This window comes from Thalassophryne amazonica, chromosome 5 (assembly GCF_902500255.1).
Source record: "Thalassophryne amazonica chromosome 5, fThaAma1.1, whole genome shotgun sequence".
Classification (NCBI taxonomy): Eukaryota; Metazoa; Chordata; class Actinopteri; order Batrachoidiformes; family Batrachoididae; genus Thalassophryne; species Thalassophryne amazonica.
This window is the reverse complement of record NC_047107.1, coordinates 96,969,064-96,985,312: the sequence shown is the minus strand read 5'-3', so window position 1 is coordinate 96,985,312 and position 16,249 is coordinate 96,969,064. Positions and strand designations below refer to the sequence as shown.

The 16,249-nt window shown below is 42.4% G+C and overlaps 1 protein-coding gene across 1 annotated transcript; it reads right to left on the bottom strand.

Annotated features, from left to right (window-relative positions):
* Nucleotides 1-588: 588 nt before the first annotated feature.
* LOC117510995 (keratin, type I cytoskeletal 20-like) lies at nucleotides 589-14,418 on the bottom strand. Its single transcript, XM_034170926.1, has 3 exons — nucleotides 14,204-14,418; nucleotides 14,076-14,104; nucleotides 589-820 (listed from the first exon to the last, which is right to left on the bottom strand). Exons 1-3 carry the CDS (start codon nucleotides 14,365-14,367, stop codon nucleotides 705-707), a joined length of 309 nt encoding a protein of 102 aa, XP_034026817.1. The 5' UTR covers nucleotides 14,368-14,418; the 3' UTR covers nucleotides 589-704.
* Nucleotides 14,419-16,249: the final 1,831 nt, after the last annotated feature.

The window sequence follows — 16,249 nt, the reverse complement described above, 5'->3', positions numbered from 1 at the left end:
ATGAATGAGCCACGTCCTTTGTTATGCTGTTTTATTCATACTGTACAGAACGGTTGTTTCCTTTTCACTTTTGCATTACTTGTATTATTGCTATTACACTAATAATATCACACACATGGACACCTTTGAAAAGGTATCCATGTGCCAGGTACCTTTTCAAAGGTTTTCCACAAACATTTTTTTATCATAAAGGGGAGAAAAAAACTCATGCTTCTTCATTCAGATGAGGCTGTTGACAAATCTTATCAAATCTAATTAAGAAGGAACACAACAAATATAATCATATAATATAATCAGATTCATTTATCTTCAAACACTGCATGTAACTATTTTTTTTTGGGGGGGGGGGGGTAAGAAGGATTATGCAGAAACTATGCAAATCAATTTCTTGAAACTTGGTGAAAGAACAGGTATGAGTCAAGGAAGAAACCATTAACTTTTGTAGTGGACCAAAGAGGGCTGATCCATTTTTTGCCCCTTCACTGACAGAAAGTGAAACAAAATTCTTGGTTGCTTTCCTTACAAAGATATTTCAAGAAAATCAGTTCAGCAGCACTTTCCCATTTGTTACTCAGCAATTTTTCTTTAACAAATTGAAAGTATTAATTAAAACAGAGACAACAGCAGGAAAAAAATAAAATAGGTCTTGACAAGGCCTGATCCACAACCAGTAGGTATCTGTTTCCAGAACTAATTGCTTGGACTCATTTTTTGTGCTCCTCTATCTGCTCCACTTCACTGGACTCGTCCACCACTTTGCCATTGACCATAGTCTGGGTCACCACTTTTACAATCTTCCTGGTGCGAACATCAAGTTCTTCTGATGGACACAGAATAAAATGATAAGCATTCACTTAACATCTGCACTGTTTCATGTCATCACAAAATGAAAAAAATGAATCACAAATAACTCACCTGTTTGTGTCCATTTTTGTCCTTTTCTCTTTCATTAAATGTGTTCCTTGTAATTTAATTTAACTTAATTTCAGGTGGGCGCTTAACCAACTTTCTTCAAAAACAGTGATTGGGCTGATGCTCGGGTGAATACAGTAGCATAGAGGGTTTTCATGTGACGTATTGGTCACGTCATTTTGTGTCCCGCGCCCATTCTGGATTACGACGCGGTGGCCGCTGTGATACTCTATGTGCATTTGGCTAACAATTGCAGAAGCTTCAACGTCGGTGTGAAGAAGCCTCACGGCACCGTGGCGCTGAGAGAGATCCGCCGCTAACAGAAATCCACTGCTCCCAGAATTTTATTTTATTCGGCAATAAAATGATATAAGAATACATAAATATACTGCCGAGGATAACACAAGAACGCTTCCAATGCGGATGCTTATTTACATTGTGATCCTCGAGCACCGAGCTGCTGATCCGCAAGCTGCTCTTCCAGTGCTTGGTGAGAGAAATCGCTCAGGACTTCAAGACGACCTCCGCTTTCAGAGCTCCGCTGTGATGCTCTGCAGGAGGCCGGCGAGGCTGACCTGGTCGGCAGCTTCCTAGTTCACAATATCGCAGTGTGACACTGTCGGCCAGTTCGTTACATCACCACTAAATTCACTATCTGGTATAAGATACGGATCCACTGAACCAACTGCTACACATCTATCACGATAAATAGCTTTATCTCGAGGATTTAAAGCATCGTAATAACCATACATTCTCTCCATTTTTCTATCACGCGCCTCCTTGTAATCCAGAATGGAGACGGCACCTGTCCTGCAGCAAATCGGTCACGTGATTGAAAACCGTCTATATATTACGGACACAATTCGGACATTCTCAGCCAGCACCATCTTACCTGTCCTTTGAAGTAGATGCTGACAGATGACACGTGTGCATACCCAAATATACCACAAAAACCTGTGTTTTGCAAATACAGACTTTTTAAATGGCTCCTGATAAATATACAATGCCACTACGGCCCCTTGGACACTGCTACCAATTTCATGTCCGCTTTCTTCTTTGAATTTAATCAGGAAGTTCTTTTTCTGTGGTTACTGGTTACCAGGCATCATGGGATAGCATAGGATAGCATGTGATGGCATGAGGTAGCTGTCGGGTTTAGAATACTGTACCTTTGATAATAGGAAGAGACAACCAGGCAATAAAACAAGTGAGAGATAGAATTCAATTTAAGCTCGCGAGGAGTGCAGTCAGGCTGTACACCAAAGCTACACTAAAGTCTGGCCTGCGCTCCTGCTCTTTTTATTTAGGACTTCCCTACATACATGGGCGGTACAGCTCCAGAGGGGAAGAGTGATAGCGCGTGAGCTGTTGCCGCAGATCTGCTGATTGCACAATACATTCAGGATGTTCAGAACCTTTTTAATCTTGGGCTCGGTTAAGATGTGTTTAAGACATCTAACGATTAATCACACTTCTTCTGACAAAAGGACTGATGTATCACAATCACACTGTGGTTGGAACATTCAATTCTCTATTCTTTATCTTACTGCTCAGCTTCGGCTGCGTCCTGCATGAGTCATCTTCACATGTCCTAAAAAGAGCTTAGCGTGCACACAGAGATACCACAACTTGCAGAAACACGTCATGTCACATATCTTAAGTAACCTTCACCCATCACATCAGTACAATACACTTTATCAGAGCAGAGAACACAAAACATGCATGATAAAATAAAACAGTGTATCTACAGAATAACTCCAACATTTCCCCACTGTTTATCATGCATTCCAACGGTATTACATCTTCACCTAAAAGTAAACAATTGTTACTAAGCAACCACTTCTTATTCAGATTTTCAGCTGCAGGGTCATTAAACAATGGTAAGAATACATTTACACTCGGAAGGTCTTATCGTTGGTGTTGAGGTCATCGTCAGGTTCACCATAATCACCTGGATCAGGGAACAGATCTGGAAGATAGTGGTCGTAGTCGTCTTCTTCATCAGTTTCATCATCGTCATCGCCTGGATGGTTACCCAGAAGGGGGTATGCCTGAGCTGAATCCTGTCTGGCTGGTGAGATAGCAGTGGTTATCATTCTATTGACTAGACCACGTAGACAAGGAATACAACAGCATCCACACAAGGTCAGAATTGCAGCAAAAACTGCTATAGATATAAGCGCAGAGGAGACCAAAGTGCGATACTTCCCAAACACGTCCAGCCACGAGTCCCAGAATTCGGCATTAACGCCGCTGTGATCCTTCATCTTCTTGTTCAGTGTCCGCAGGCCCTCAATGGCCTGGGTCAGGCATCCATCGGCTGCTGTGTTGTTCGGTATGAATGTGCAACACTGTTCTCCAAACATTGCACAGACTCCTCCTTTCTCAGTGAGTAGCATGTCCAGGGCTATGCGGTTCTGGAAGGCCATCAGTGAGGTGGCTGCCAGTTGGGAATGTACCGCTTTAAAACCTTCCTCTGTCCAATTTCCCAATTTCTGCACGTTGTAGTGGATGTAGTTTATTCTGTCTACGTTCTTATTAATTGAGCACCACCAACAGATGGAGGATTCAAATCCAGCTGCTATCTGATCAGCCAGTTTGTACTCATCAGGCACTCCTCTGGGGACTCCTATTGCGTCAATATATGTTGGATCTCCCACTCCTTTCCAATCTCTTTTTACTCTATGCCAATTTTCAGGCACCACAGACTTTAGGTGCGTCAGCAAGTTCTTGGCTAAAATGGGAATGGCTTTTACTGGGAGGAGTAGGGACACTAAAGCACAGTAGCCTGACACATTCCTAGGCAATCTGTCAAAAATTCTATTATCTCCACACCACCACCACACGTCACTTCGGCTGACTGGTACAAATGAACTGTTTATCTGTATTATTCGACTACACCACTTAGTCTCGTTCAGATTTCCCAGTGGTTTCCCTGTTCCGGGCAGTTTGATACAGGAGAAATTTCCCAAAGCTACCTTTTCTGAGAATATTGGTTTGTTTTTTACCGCAGCCGCAACGGGGTAAATGTGGTCCCATACTGAACAATTGTGGTTTCGGTGTATTGTTGTATTTTTCATTACCACCAATAGGCAGTCGTCCGATATCGCTGCTGGAATCACCTGTAAAATTGGTCGGGGCCCCATACATACTATGCAATCCTGTTTTGTGGATTTTACTGCTTGCTCCGCCATCAGGAGCCAATTGTTATTTTGTCCGCTAATTCCCGTAGTTACCAAAAAACCAATCATCTGCTGACAGAGGCCCTTTATGCAAGCGGGCCTGCTTGGCTCTTACAGACCCCGGTCCGGGGAGAAGGTCACCCAGTATTGTTTGATTCGTGGTGTCTCTTGAGGCATTTGTATTTGGTGTCTTTGGGCATAGCACAATCTTCCAGCAAGGATCATACCCCGCTTTGTATGCACACAGTGCAAACGTGTGACATATCCGTTCGATTGGCCTGCTTATCGGGAATTTTAACGAGTTTATTGTGAATGTCACTGTTTTGGTTCGGCCGCTGACTGTTAGGTTTGATATGATATTTTTCCAACTATACGCTTCGTCTGTCCACCCATAGGAATTTTGTGGCCAGGCGGACGGGTAGCCATTCGTCAGAAAGGTATTTCCCCACCAATGACTGGCATGGGGAAAACCCGTAGTCATGTAGAAATCATAAGCCAGCCATTGTCCAGGATCACCAATCCAGCTATCTTGTCTGAGGGCCAAAAAGGGTATCTGTACAACATAATAGATCCTGGGCGTGGTGTAACAGGCATAAAACCATTGGTAGGATGTTTCCTGGTCTTCACAAGGATTTAGTCCGCATAGTATCTGCCTCCCATGATTGTAGCAGGTTACTCCCTTTGAGGTAACCACATATCGTTTAACGCGGCGGATTGAATTTCCACTTGTAGTTTCATCTGTTCTGGTTGTGATGTTCTCTACTTCCCCAAAGTCAATTCCCTTTTCATTAATGGTGTCCACACGTGCATTCCCCATATAGTGACTGTTATGACTCCTAACACTAATGCCCAGCAGCACAATGCTGTTTTCATCCATAATGGTGTATGGCGCGACATAGTCAGGATCTCCCTAAAGTCAGTGTCCTAAGTTTCTGGTCAGTGGCTTGTAATTTCTTCTGCTGATTTTCGTGTCTGCCCTGGATCTTAACACCAGAGCCACACACTATTATCAGACTTGCTCACTTTCCGTACTTACACTGGGTTTACAGAGATCACTTTCTTACAATGTGTTAAATGTATCCACATTTGTCTTTCTCCTATTTTTAAGGCTGTGGGTGTAGTGAGCAGTACTTGGAATGGACCTTCCCACTTAGGTGAGTGCCAGTGTTTCCTCTTGATGCTTCTTATCAGTACCCAGTCTCCAGGTACCACTTTAGGGTCGTCCTGTGGAGAGATGGGATCATCAATGTTTGTGGTCCTGTCCTTTTGCTTTTCCAGCATCTTTCTCATATAATCAGCTAGGTTTGCTTCTTTTGGTATTTCCCATGGATTTCTGAACTGAGGTAATCTGTACGGTCGGCCAAAAAGGGTCTCATATGGTGTTAATCCTGCTGTACTTGTGATGTTTATATACATTTTTACTAAGTCCACGCACTGTGTCCATGGTCTGTTTGTTTCTTCCATCGCCTTCTTTAGCCTATTTTTAATTGTCCCATTGATTCTTTCCACTAGTCCTGCGCTTTGCGGGTGATATGCACAGTGGTTTTTTTTAGGTTTATGCAAAACAGTTGTCCAATGTTTCTCACAACTTGGTTTACAAAATGCGGTCCATTGTCACTATATATTTTTTCTGGTATACCATACCTAGGTACTATGTCTTTGCACAGTGCTTTTGCCACTGTTAATGCATCTGCATGTTTTGTGGGGAAGATCTCGACCCATTTTGAAAATGCATCAATAATGACCAAACAAAATTCTTTCCCTTCACTTTTGTTCAATTGAATATAATCCATGTGTATGGTCTGAAATGGATATTGTGGTTCAGGGAACTTTCCTCGTAGAGGTCTCAAATTCCCTTGCACGTTGTGTTTTGCACATATCATGCATGCTTTACAAAATTGTTTTGAAAAATTATTAAATCCAAATGTTGTATACACTGTTTCGATTTGTTTAATCATCCCCCCTGTCGAGACATGGGAAACACCATGGCTTGAAATAGCTGCCCATTTATACAAATTTTTGGGCAACACAGGTTTGTTAAGGGGTCACATGTAGAGACTGTCCTTGTTTTTGACGGCTCCATGTTTTTCCCATAATTTCCTCTCACTGTCCGGGCTTTGATTTTGCATTTCTACCAAGAGATCAGGTGTTATTTCAGTTGCTTTATCAATTGTAAGTGTGTTAGGATCAGCAACCACATGAAGATGGCCTTCAGCAGCAGCTTTTGCAGATTCATCAGCGAACGCATTACCTTGGGAAATAAGATCAATCCCTTTTGTATGCGCTGCACATTTACAAATAGCCAATTGACTGGGTAGCTGGACTGCTTCTAATAATTTGGTGAGCAGAGTGGCATGTGTGACAGGCTTCCCTGTTGAAGTGACCATTCCACGATTTTTCCACTGTTGAGCGAACACATGCACCGTGGAAAATGCGTTTTGGCTATCAGTATAGATTGTGACAGATTGATCTCTGAAAATTTGGCAGGCTACGGTGAGAGCTACCAGTTCGGCCGCTGGTGCTGACATGTTAGCAGGTAGCTTGACAGCTTTTAGGACACTATCATGCGTCACTACCGCGTACCCAGTCATCGTTTCTCCTAGATGATTTTTCTTTGAGGAGCCGTCCACAAATACCACTGTGCCCTCTGAAAGAGATGTATCTTTTAAATCGGGTCTACATTTAGATACTCGTTGGGCTTCCTCCACACAGTCATGTGGTTCTCCATCCACTGGGATGGGCAAGAGTGTGGCAGGATTTAATGTTGTGCAGCGTTCAATAGTCAAATGGGGTTGAGATAGGAGCGTAGCCATACAAGAAAGATGACGTGCTGGAGACAGAAATGTCATATTTGTTTGTAGCAGCAATGCTGACACTGCATGGGGTACTTTTAGTATTAATGAATGGAAAAGCACAACTCCGGCAGAACTCTCTATAGCCATAGAGGCTGCTATTACTGCACGTACGCACGGAGGAAGTGCACAAGCAACACTGTCTAATTTGGAAGAATAGTAGGCAACCGGGCGAAGCCTTTCTCCATATTGCTGCGTCAATACAGAAGTCATAAAATGACCTTTGCAATCGACAGTTTGAACAAATGGTTTGTCATAATTTGGTAGGGCTAGAGCCGAGCTAGACACCAGACTTTGTTTGATTTGCACAAATGCCGCTTCCGCCTCTGGGGTCCACTTCAGTGCTGTTGACATGGATATACTTTCGTCATACATTAATTTCAAGAGAGGAGATGTAATTTGCGCATAATCTGGAATCCAGCTACGGCAGTAGCCAGTGATGCCTAAAAAGGACATCATCTGCTTTTTTGTCAATGGCTTGGGTGCCTGGAGAATAGCCGTCTTCCTGTCTTGAACAATAGTGCGTCCTTGTGCACTCAATTCATGTCCCAAATACTTTACTGTCGGGGACCACAACTGTAATTTGTTCTTGCTGACCTTATGTCCTTCCCTGGCTAGGTGATGTAAGGTGGCCAAAGTGTCTGTGATGCAGGTATCTTTGTCATGAGAGGCTATCAGAATGTCGTCTACGTACAAGAAAATCTGGCTACCACCTGGTGGTACAAATTTGGCCATACTAGCTGACATTACTTGCGAATAAATGGTTGGGCTTTCAGCATATCCTTGTGGCAATCGTGTGTATGTATACCTTTGTCCTGCGTATGTGAAAGCGAACCAGAACTGGCTGTCTGGATCAACCGGGACAGAAAAGAAAGCATTACTAATATCAACGACAGTAAATACTTTAGCATCTGGTCGCAACGAATTTAACAACGTGTACGGATCCGGGACACAAGGAGCTCTTTGAACAACAGCATTGTTGACAGCTTGTAGGTCTTGCACCATTCTCCAACCTACGGAGGGAGGAGCCTTTTTTACCGGAAAGATAGGTGTGTTACATGGTGAATCGGGGCAGGGGATCAAGACTCCTGCCTTCAATAGATCTTGTATTACCGGTCGGATCCCTTCCGTCGCATCGGGTCTCAAAGGGTACTGCCGGACACATGGGCGATATTCCGTTTTTGGTCTAATTTCCACTGGTAGGGCTCCTTTTACTAGCCCTACATCAGAGGGTCCTTGGGACCAGAGGGTAGGTGGAACTTGCACCAACCTCTGCTCATCCTCTGGATTCAATAAATATGATCATGCTGTCTGTTGAGGATTATCGCAATGGTCAACACTACTCCCTGCTTCCAAATCCGTTCTATGGAGAAGGAGTACACGGAATAGACCGGTGGAAGGACTGAAAAATTCTCCACTCCCTGGATGGGATTCAACCCAATCGGTTGCATTTATGCCCTCTTTGACCATAAACCCTAGGCTTTGCCATGTCACGAGATATGGTTTGAAGAGGGACACATGGAAGGGAGTCCCAGTCCTATGTAATCTCTGAATTTCTGGAGGAACATGAGAGACCGCAATTGCAGCTCTATTTTTCCCATCATGGTAAATACAGTCTGCTACTGCAGATGTTGGGGTTACTTCCTCCAAGAGGCTCTCATAGTTACCGTCCGGTCCTGGAGTACCCTTGAACCACAATGTGACATGGAGATCTTCCGGTTCATGTGTTTGTTCAGGATGAGACAACGTTTTAGCAAACGACAGAACAGATGCACCAAAAGAGGTGGGGCTAGCATCTCGTAGTTTCAGAAAATAATAATAGTAGCAGTTTAGGGCGTAATTTGAGCCTAAAGTAAAGACCTGCAGCTGATGTTGTCGTTTTACTCGCAACAGTCCATTGTCCGACAGTCCCAATGCAGTTAGACCATCTCGTCCGAGAAGATTAACCGGACATTGGGACATCATCAATACAGAGATGCAACATGACTTCCCTTCTGGGTCCCGAATCCACACGGGTTGGGACACAGGGACAGCACATGTCTTCCCATTGGCTGCTCTTACCCAAAATGTTTCATCACTGGGCTGTAACCCTACCGGCCATGAGCAACATGTTGTTTTACATGCGCCCGAATCGCATAGGAAAACAACATGCTTCCCATTCATCATTAAAGTCACTTCCGGTTTAGGTACATCACTCATCAGCAGATCTTGAAGGTTTAGATCTGCCTCAGGGACTAAAGGTCCCATTGATGTTGCTTGTCGGGCGGTTAGTCATTGCGGATTCTGTGTTCTTTGTGGGCAGTCCTTGGCGAAATGTCCTAATTTGCCGCAAACCCAACACTCATTTGACCTTCCAGCCCAGGGCTTTGGGGGAGCTGACTGGCCTTGGCCCTGCCAATTTCCTTGCCTGTCCTGCTTCCATTGCCTCTGTGGGTTTGATTGAAAACGTCCTCGGGGTGGGCCTCTAAAATGGCCCCGCCCACGAGGTGGTCCGAATTTTCTGCCTTGAAAAAAGACTTGGCCTTCCTGCCATTCAGACTCATCAGAATAGAAGGTAGTCACCTGTTTCCTTTTTGGGGCTGCCTTTTTTGTTTTCAGATTTCTTTCTGCGTGTATGGCGTGGTCTACATACTCTTGTAACCCAGCTGTTGGGAGCGTGTTATCATGTGTTTGTCTACCCATGCTCGGATATCTGATCTGGAGTTGGCATGGAGTGCATTTTTCAATTGTTGTTCATACACGCTATCATTTTTCAGTGGTAGAAGACCACTGTGCACTTTAAAAACTTTTTCCATTCGATGTCGATAGTCTTCGAATGGTTCATCATCTTTCTGTTTTGTGCGATTTATTTCTGTGTAATTTGACTTCTACTGGTATTTCTGCTTAATTCTCAGCAGTAGTGCGGCCAATCGATCTTCCAATTCCTGACTATCATGGGCTAATGGAGTGTGGTCTGCCTCTGCAGGATCCCAATCTCCTTTTACATCAGCCCAATCCTTTGTCACAGTTGCCATTATGACTTGTTGAACTTCTTCCCCTCTAAGATTGTAGGATTTAACCAAAGCGGTTATGTCAATAATGTACTGGGCTACATCTTCTCGTGGGGGAGTTACACCTTCCACAGCTGCCTTAACGTCTGCTTGTGTCCAAGTTCGGTACACAAGAATAGTTCTTGGTCCTGACGTATGTGGATTTGCCACATGAATCATTGGATAGACTCCTGATCCACCTGGTTCCTGATCAGCCGGTGGGGCTGATGGTCCAGGTTGATTTTCTTCATCTTTTAGTGTTTTGGATCGTGTTCTCATGACGTGTTGTGTAGGGTCTACATATGATGGGGGTTGTCCCTGCGGTAAATCTGGATAGAGTTTATTCTCCTTTATTTCAGCTTCTGGCTGACTGTGTTTTGTAGTATCCAATTTTACTACCATTTCTACTTTTGGAGCCGCAGGCCCTGTCTCATTATCTTCTTGTCTGTGAAACATCACGTTCCCCTGCTCCTTCTTATCATTTACTGTTTCTTTCTGTCTTTCCTTTGCTTCTCTAAGGCCCTTCTTTCGTTTCTCAACTTCTCTTTCCCATGCTACAATTCACCTTGACCTTCTTTTTCTTTCTTTTTCTCACTTGTTCCACCACTTTTTCTCAATACTGTTCTTTAGTTTAGTTAATGACTCTTTCTGCAGGCGTCCATCAAATCCATGATCTTTTATCCACTTATCTAAGTGTTTTGTTGAATTTGGATCAATTTTATTCATGTATATCCAATCTTTTGTTTTTAGATCGTCCCGGGACTTAGGTCTCTCATTTTTACTGTTAGATTTTCCCATTTTGTGTTTTCAGAACGTTTTAGACCAGTGATGGTTTTGCCCCTACAGGGTCCTAATCCACTGGTGTTGTTACAATCACAGGGTAGTAATCAACTATTCTGAGAAGTGCATTCCCTTTCGCCACCCCGGAGGGCACGGGAAGGCCTTGCCTTTGCTTCTTCTCAAAACTTACTACTTACTTTCCTGTGAGATTTTCATAGAGGGGAGTCAAAGTGACTCCACACTCTCACTCAGTCACTTTTATTACACTCACACACAGTTATTTTATTTACACAAATACATAGAAACACTTTTAATAACCGTACGCGTATTCTTAGGTCAGGGGAGCTCGCCCTCCCGTGGAATTTAACTAATGTCCTGCATTAGGGGACTCCACCATCCCTGCGAGGTTTAACTGCCTTTTTACTGTGCACTTATTTCCCTGTTTAACCGTGACTTTCTGTCACTATTTCACTATTTCAACATTTCTATTTTACGCAGCCTACTGCCACCATTCACAACAACAATTTTATCAGAATCAAATTCTATACTCACACTCCGTCGGTCTCTTTCCCTCTCGGTGATCCCGTCAACCTTTCAGATCCCAGCCAACGGATTGAGCCAGTCCCGTCAAAGGGTCTGAGTTACCTTGGCCAAGGATTTCTCTGGTGTCGATCACGCTCGCTGGATCCGTCAGGTCTGTTGGGATCCCGGACGAGCCCCCAGTCTTTGTCGGGTTTAGAATACTGTACCTTTGATAAGAGGAAGAGACAACCAGGCAATAAAAGAAGTGAGAGATAGAATTCAATTTAAGCTCGCGAGGAGTGCAGTCAGGCTGTACACCAAAGCTACACTAAAGTCTGGCCTGCGCTCCCGCTCTTTTTATTTAGGACTTCCCTACATACATGGGCGGTACAGCTCCTGAGGGGAAGAGTGATAGCGCGTGAGCTGTTGCCGCAGAACTGCTGATTGCACAATACATTCAGGATGTTCAGAACCATTTTAATCTTGGGCTCGGTTAAGATGTGTTTAAGACATCTAACGATTAATCACACTTCTTCTGACAAAAGGACTGATGTATCACAATCACACTGTGGTTGGAACATTCAATTCTCTATTCTTTATCTTACTGCTCAGCTTCGGCTGCGTCCTGCATGAGTCATCTTCACATGTCCTAAAAAGAGCTTAGCGTGCACACAGAGATACCACAACTTGCAGAAACACGTCATGTCACATATCTTAAGTAACCTTCACCCATCACATCAGTACAATACACTTTATCAGAGCAGAGAGAACTACATTCTACCAGAGCAGAGAACACAAAACATGCATGATAAAATAAAACAGTGTATCTACAGAATAACTCCAACAATAGCACAATAGCATGGGATAGCATGGGATAGCATGGAATAGCACGATAGCATGGGGTACCATAGGATAGCATGGGATAGCACGATAGCATAGTCTGCGTCCCATGTAACTCTTCAGACTTCAGCGTTTGCATTTGCATGGAGTCGACCAAAAAAATTATGTTATTGTTTTATCAGGCAGTTCTGGAAAGCATTATAAGATATGGCATATCCACTTGGTTTGGGAACCTTCCTGTGTCCCTAAGATCAAAACTAAACTACCTTGTCCTTACGGCAATGAAAATCATTGGTCTGAAACAGTATAACAATCCTCAGTCAATCTTTAATCAGTGTGTGATGGAGCAAGCAGATAGAATTCTTTCTGACCCCTCCCATGTCCTGCACACACAATACGAGTTGCTACCATCAGGCAGGTGTTTCAGAGTTCCCCACTGCAGACTGAATAGATATAGGAACTCCTTTGTTCCTATATCAATCACAGTTCTTAACAAACACCATAACAAACACTGCTAACAATCAGGTTCAGTAGGAGGTCTTAGTGTTTCTGTGTCTTTTACTTATTTATTTATTTTTATTTTTCTTACTTTTTATTCACTGTTATTAACTGTCTATGTCTTGTTCTGTATCTCTGTATGGGTCATAATTTCTGAGAAGTTCAAGACAAATTTCCCCACGGGGACATTAAAGTATCTATCTATATATCTATCAAAGTGTGCATGCTGGATTTCACACACACAGGTATCTATCATTGATCATGGTTTAATGCATTCAGAGTGTTGATTCTGTGATTTATGAGTGTTTTTCTGTGGAAAATGTTCTCTTCAGCCATGAGCCAGAGCACCATCAGATTGCTTATTGTGGGGAACTCTCATGTCCGCACTGTTGACTCTGATTTGCATGTTGGCTGCTCAAACTGCTTCTCTGGCTCTCTGAGAGACATCACTGCTTCCACAGGAATCCTGTTGTTACTGGTGTTGTGTTGCGTAGTGTCTGTATTGTCCTTTTCTAACCAGTATCTATGACTCGTTGTTGTTCTGTGTTCATTTTATCATGTCTGTTCTGATGCATATAATGAGTTACGATGACCTGAATCCAACTATAAATGGTTATAAAGGTGGAACGTGGACAAGAAGACTGAGTTGATCTGGGTTGGATGAAAGAAACCTGAACACACTCCCATTTCACAGTTACCAAACCAGCTAACAGGCTAACTTTGTTCAGGTGTTTGATTAAAATACTTTTTGGTGGGCTGGGTGATGAATTTCATAATAGGTGGCTTGAGTACCGGAATTAAAATCTATGACGAGAACATTACCTCAATAGCCGTGATTCTGTCATTTGAACTAACGTCCCAAAGCTAGCAGTATCTGCTAATTATGGTGCTAATAATACTGAAAGATCACAATACTAGAACACTAATTATTGTGGATACAATTGTCCACAAGCACTATTATATCAGATATTTTTGAAATAAAATGCTCAAAAATGACAAACATGGTTGCGTCTGCAGAGTTAGCAGTCTCTGCTAGCAGGGCCTTGAACCAGCCGGTACACAACTGTCACTCAAAGCAGCCACACACCTAATTACTCATAATCATATGGCTTAAAATAATTTAAATCAATGAGTTATATAAATTAGTTGTCCATTTTAATATAGGGGTCAACTGGGAGTGACTCACTTTTGAAGCAAGCCAACAATTCTATTATAACTTTAAGTTATGTTGCTAAAAACCTTGTATTGTGCCTTTTTCATGTGATCCTTACAAAACAGTCAAAGCAAATGACCACCCCACTGAACCCAATCTGGTTGCTTGCTCATGGGCAGGGTAAGATCTAGACCTTTTTCTTTACGTATAATCCTTTGGGTTGGCGGCTGTTAAGAAATTAAATTGAAATCTTGTATTTGATCTTTAACAGATTTTGTTGAAAGTATAAAAAGTAACATGTACTTACTTTTAGGAGGTGGAGGTGTTTCCTTCACCCTGCAGAAAAAATGTAACTTTTTGTTAATGTACAAAAAAAAAAAAAACAGTTTTGAGCAATGTTGGATTTCCCATCTCAGCCTTGTCCAAAGCACTCACACTTCCTCTCCTTCCAGCAGCCTCCTATAGGTGGCGATCTCCATTTCCAGATTCTGTTTGACGCGCAGCAGTTGTTCGTAATCAGTCTTGTTGCGTTGCATGTCCAAACGTAGCTGAGACAACTCATCCTCCAGCTGGGTCAGAGTCACCTGGAGACGGTCCATCTCCACAGAGTATTTGTGGCCAGTCTCTGCCAGGTTACTCTCCAAAACTGACACCTGTCAGAACAAACAGCTGATGCACAGTGCTGAGAACCATATTTTAAATCTGTTTCATTACCCTACCCTACAGTAGGAATATTGCCTGAGTGAGTCAAACCAGATGATTAACTTTTGGAACAGAATAATCAAAAGTGAAAGGCAAGTATTACCCTAAACATGGATTTTCAAGAATATATCTGGTACTAATACAACCCCTGGCAAAAATTATGGCATCACCGGCCTCGGAGGATGTTCATTCAGTTGTTTAATTTTGTAGAAAAAAAGCAGATCACAGACATGACACAAAACTAAAGTCATTTCAAATGACAACTTTCTGGCTTTAAGAAACACTATAAGAAATCAAGAAAAAAAGATTGTGGCAGTCAGTAACGGTTACTTTTTTAGACCAAGCAGAGGAAAAAAATATGGAATCACTCAATTCTGAGGAAAAAATTATGGAATCACCCTGTAAATTTTCATCCCCCAAACTAACACCTGCATCAAATCAGATCTACTCGTTGACATTGACCCTATGCCATGACATTGACCCTATGTGTCTTTTTACAAGGAATGTTTTCGCAGTTTTTGCTCTATGGCAAGATGCATTATCATCTTGAAACATCCCCAAACATCCTTTCAATTGTCCAAAATATCAACATAAACTTGTGCATTTATTGATGATGTAATGACAGCCATCTCCCCAGTGCCTTTACCTTACATGCAGCCCCATATCATCAATGACTGTGGAAATTTACATGTTCTCTTCAGGCAGTCATCATTATAAATCTCATTGGAACGGCACCAAACAAAAGTTCCAGCATCATCACCTTGCCCAATGCAGATTCGAGATTCATCACTGAATATGACTTTCATCCAGTCATCCACAGTCCACGAATGCTTTTCCTTAGCCCATTGTAACCTTGTTTTTTTTCTGTTTAGGTGTTAATGATGGCTTTCGTTTAGCTTTTCTGTATGTAAATCCCATTTCCTTTAGGCGGTTTCTTACAGTTCGGTCACAGATGTTGACTCCAGTTTCCTCCCATTCGTTCCTCATTTGTTTTGTTGTGCATTTTTCGATTTTTGAGACATAGTGTTTTAAGTTTTCTGTCTTGACGCTTTGATGTCTTCCTTGGTCTACCAGTATGTTTGCCTTTAACAACCTTCCCATGTTGTTTGTATTTGGTCCAGAGTTTAGACACAGCTGACTGTGAATAACCAACATCTTTTGCAACATTGCATGATGATTTACTCTCTTTTAAGAGTTTGATAATCCTCTCCTTTGTTTCAGTTGACATCTCTCGTGTTGGAGCCATGATTCATGTCAGTCCACTCGGTGCAACAGCTCTCCAAGGTGTGTTCAATCCTTTTTAGATGCAGACTAACGAGCAGATCTGATATGATGCAGGTGTTAGTTTTGGGGATGAAAATTTACAGGGTGATTCCATAATTTTTTCCTCAGAATTGAGTGATTTCATATTTTTTTCCTCTGCTTGGTCTAAAAAAGTAACCGTTACTGACTGCCACAATCTTTTTTTCTTGATTTCTTATAGTGTTTCTTAAAGCCAGAAAGTTGCCATTTGAAATGACTTTAGTTTTGTGTCATGTCTGTGATCTGCTTTTTTTCTACAAAATTAAACAACTGAATGAACATCCTCAGAGGCTGGTGATTCCATAATTTTTGCCAGGGGTTGTATGTGTAGACAGATGATATAATACTTTTATCAGTCGGCAAATGTTTTGTACTGAAATGATATGAGTGACATTGTGATAGTATGATAGTTGGTAACGTTCAAGAAATGTGGATGGATCGGTTGTCTGCCTCTGTGGTTGCCATCCAGACAAGGGT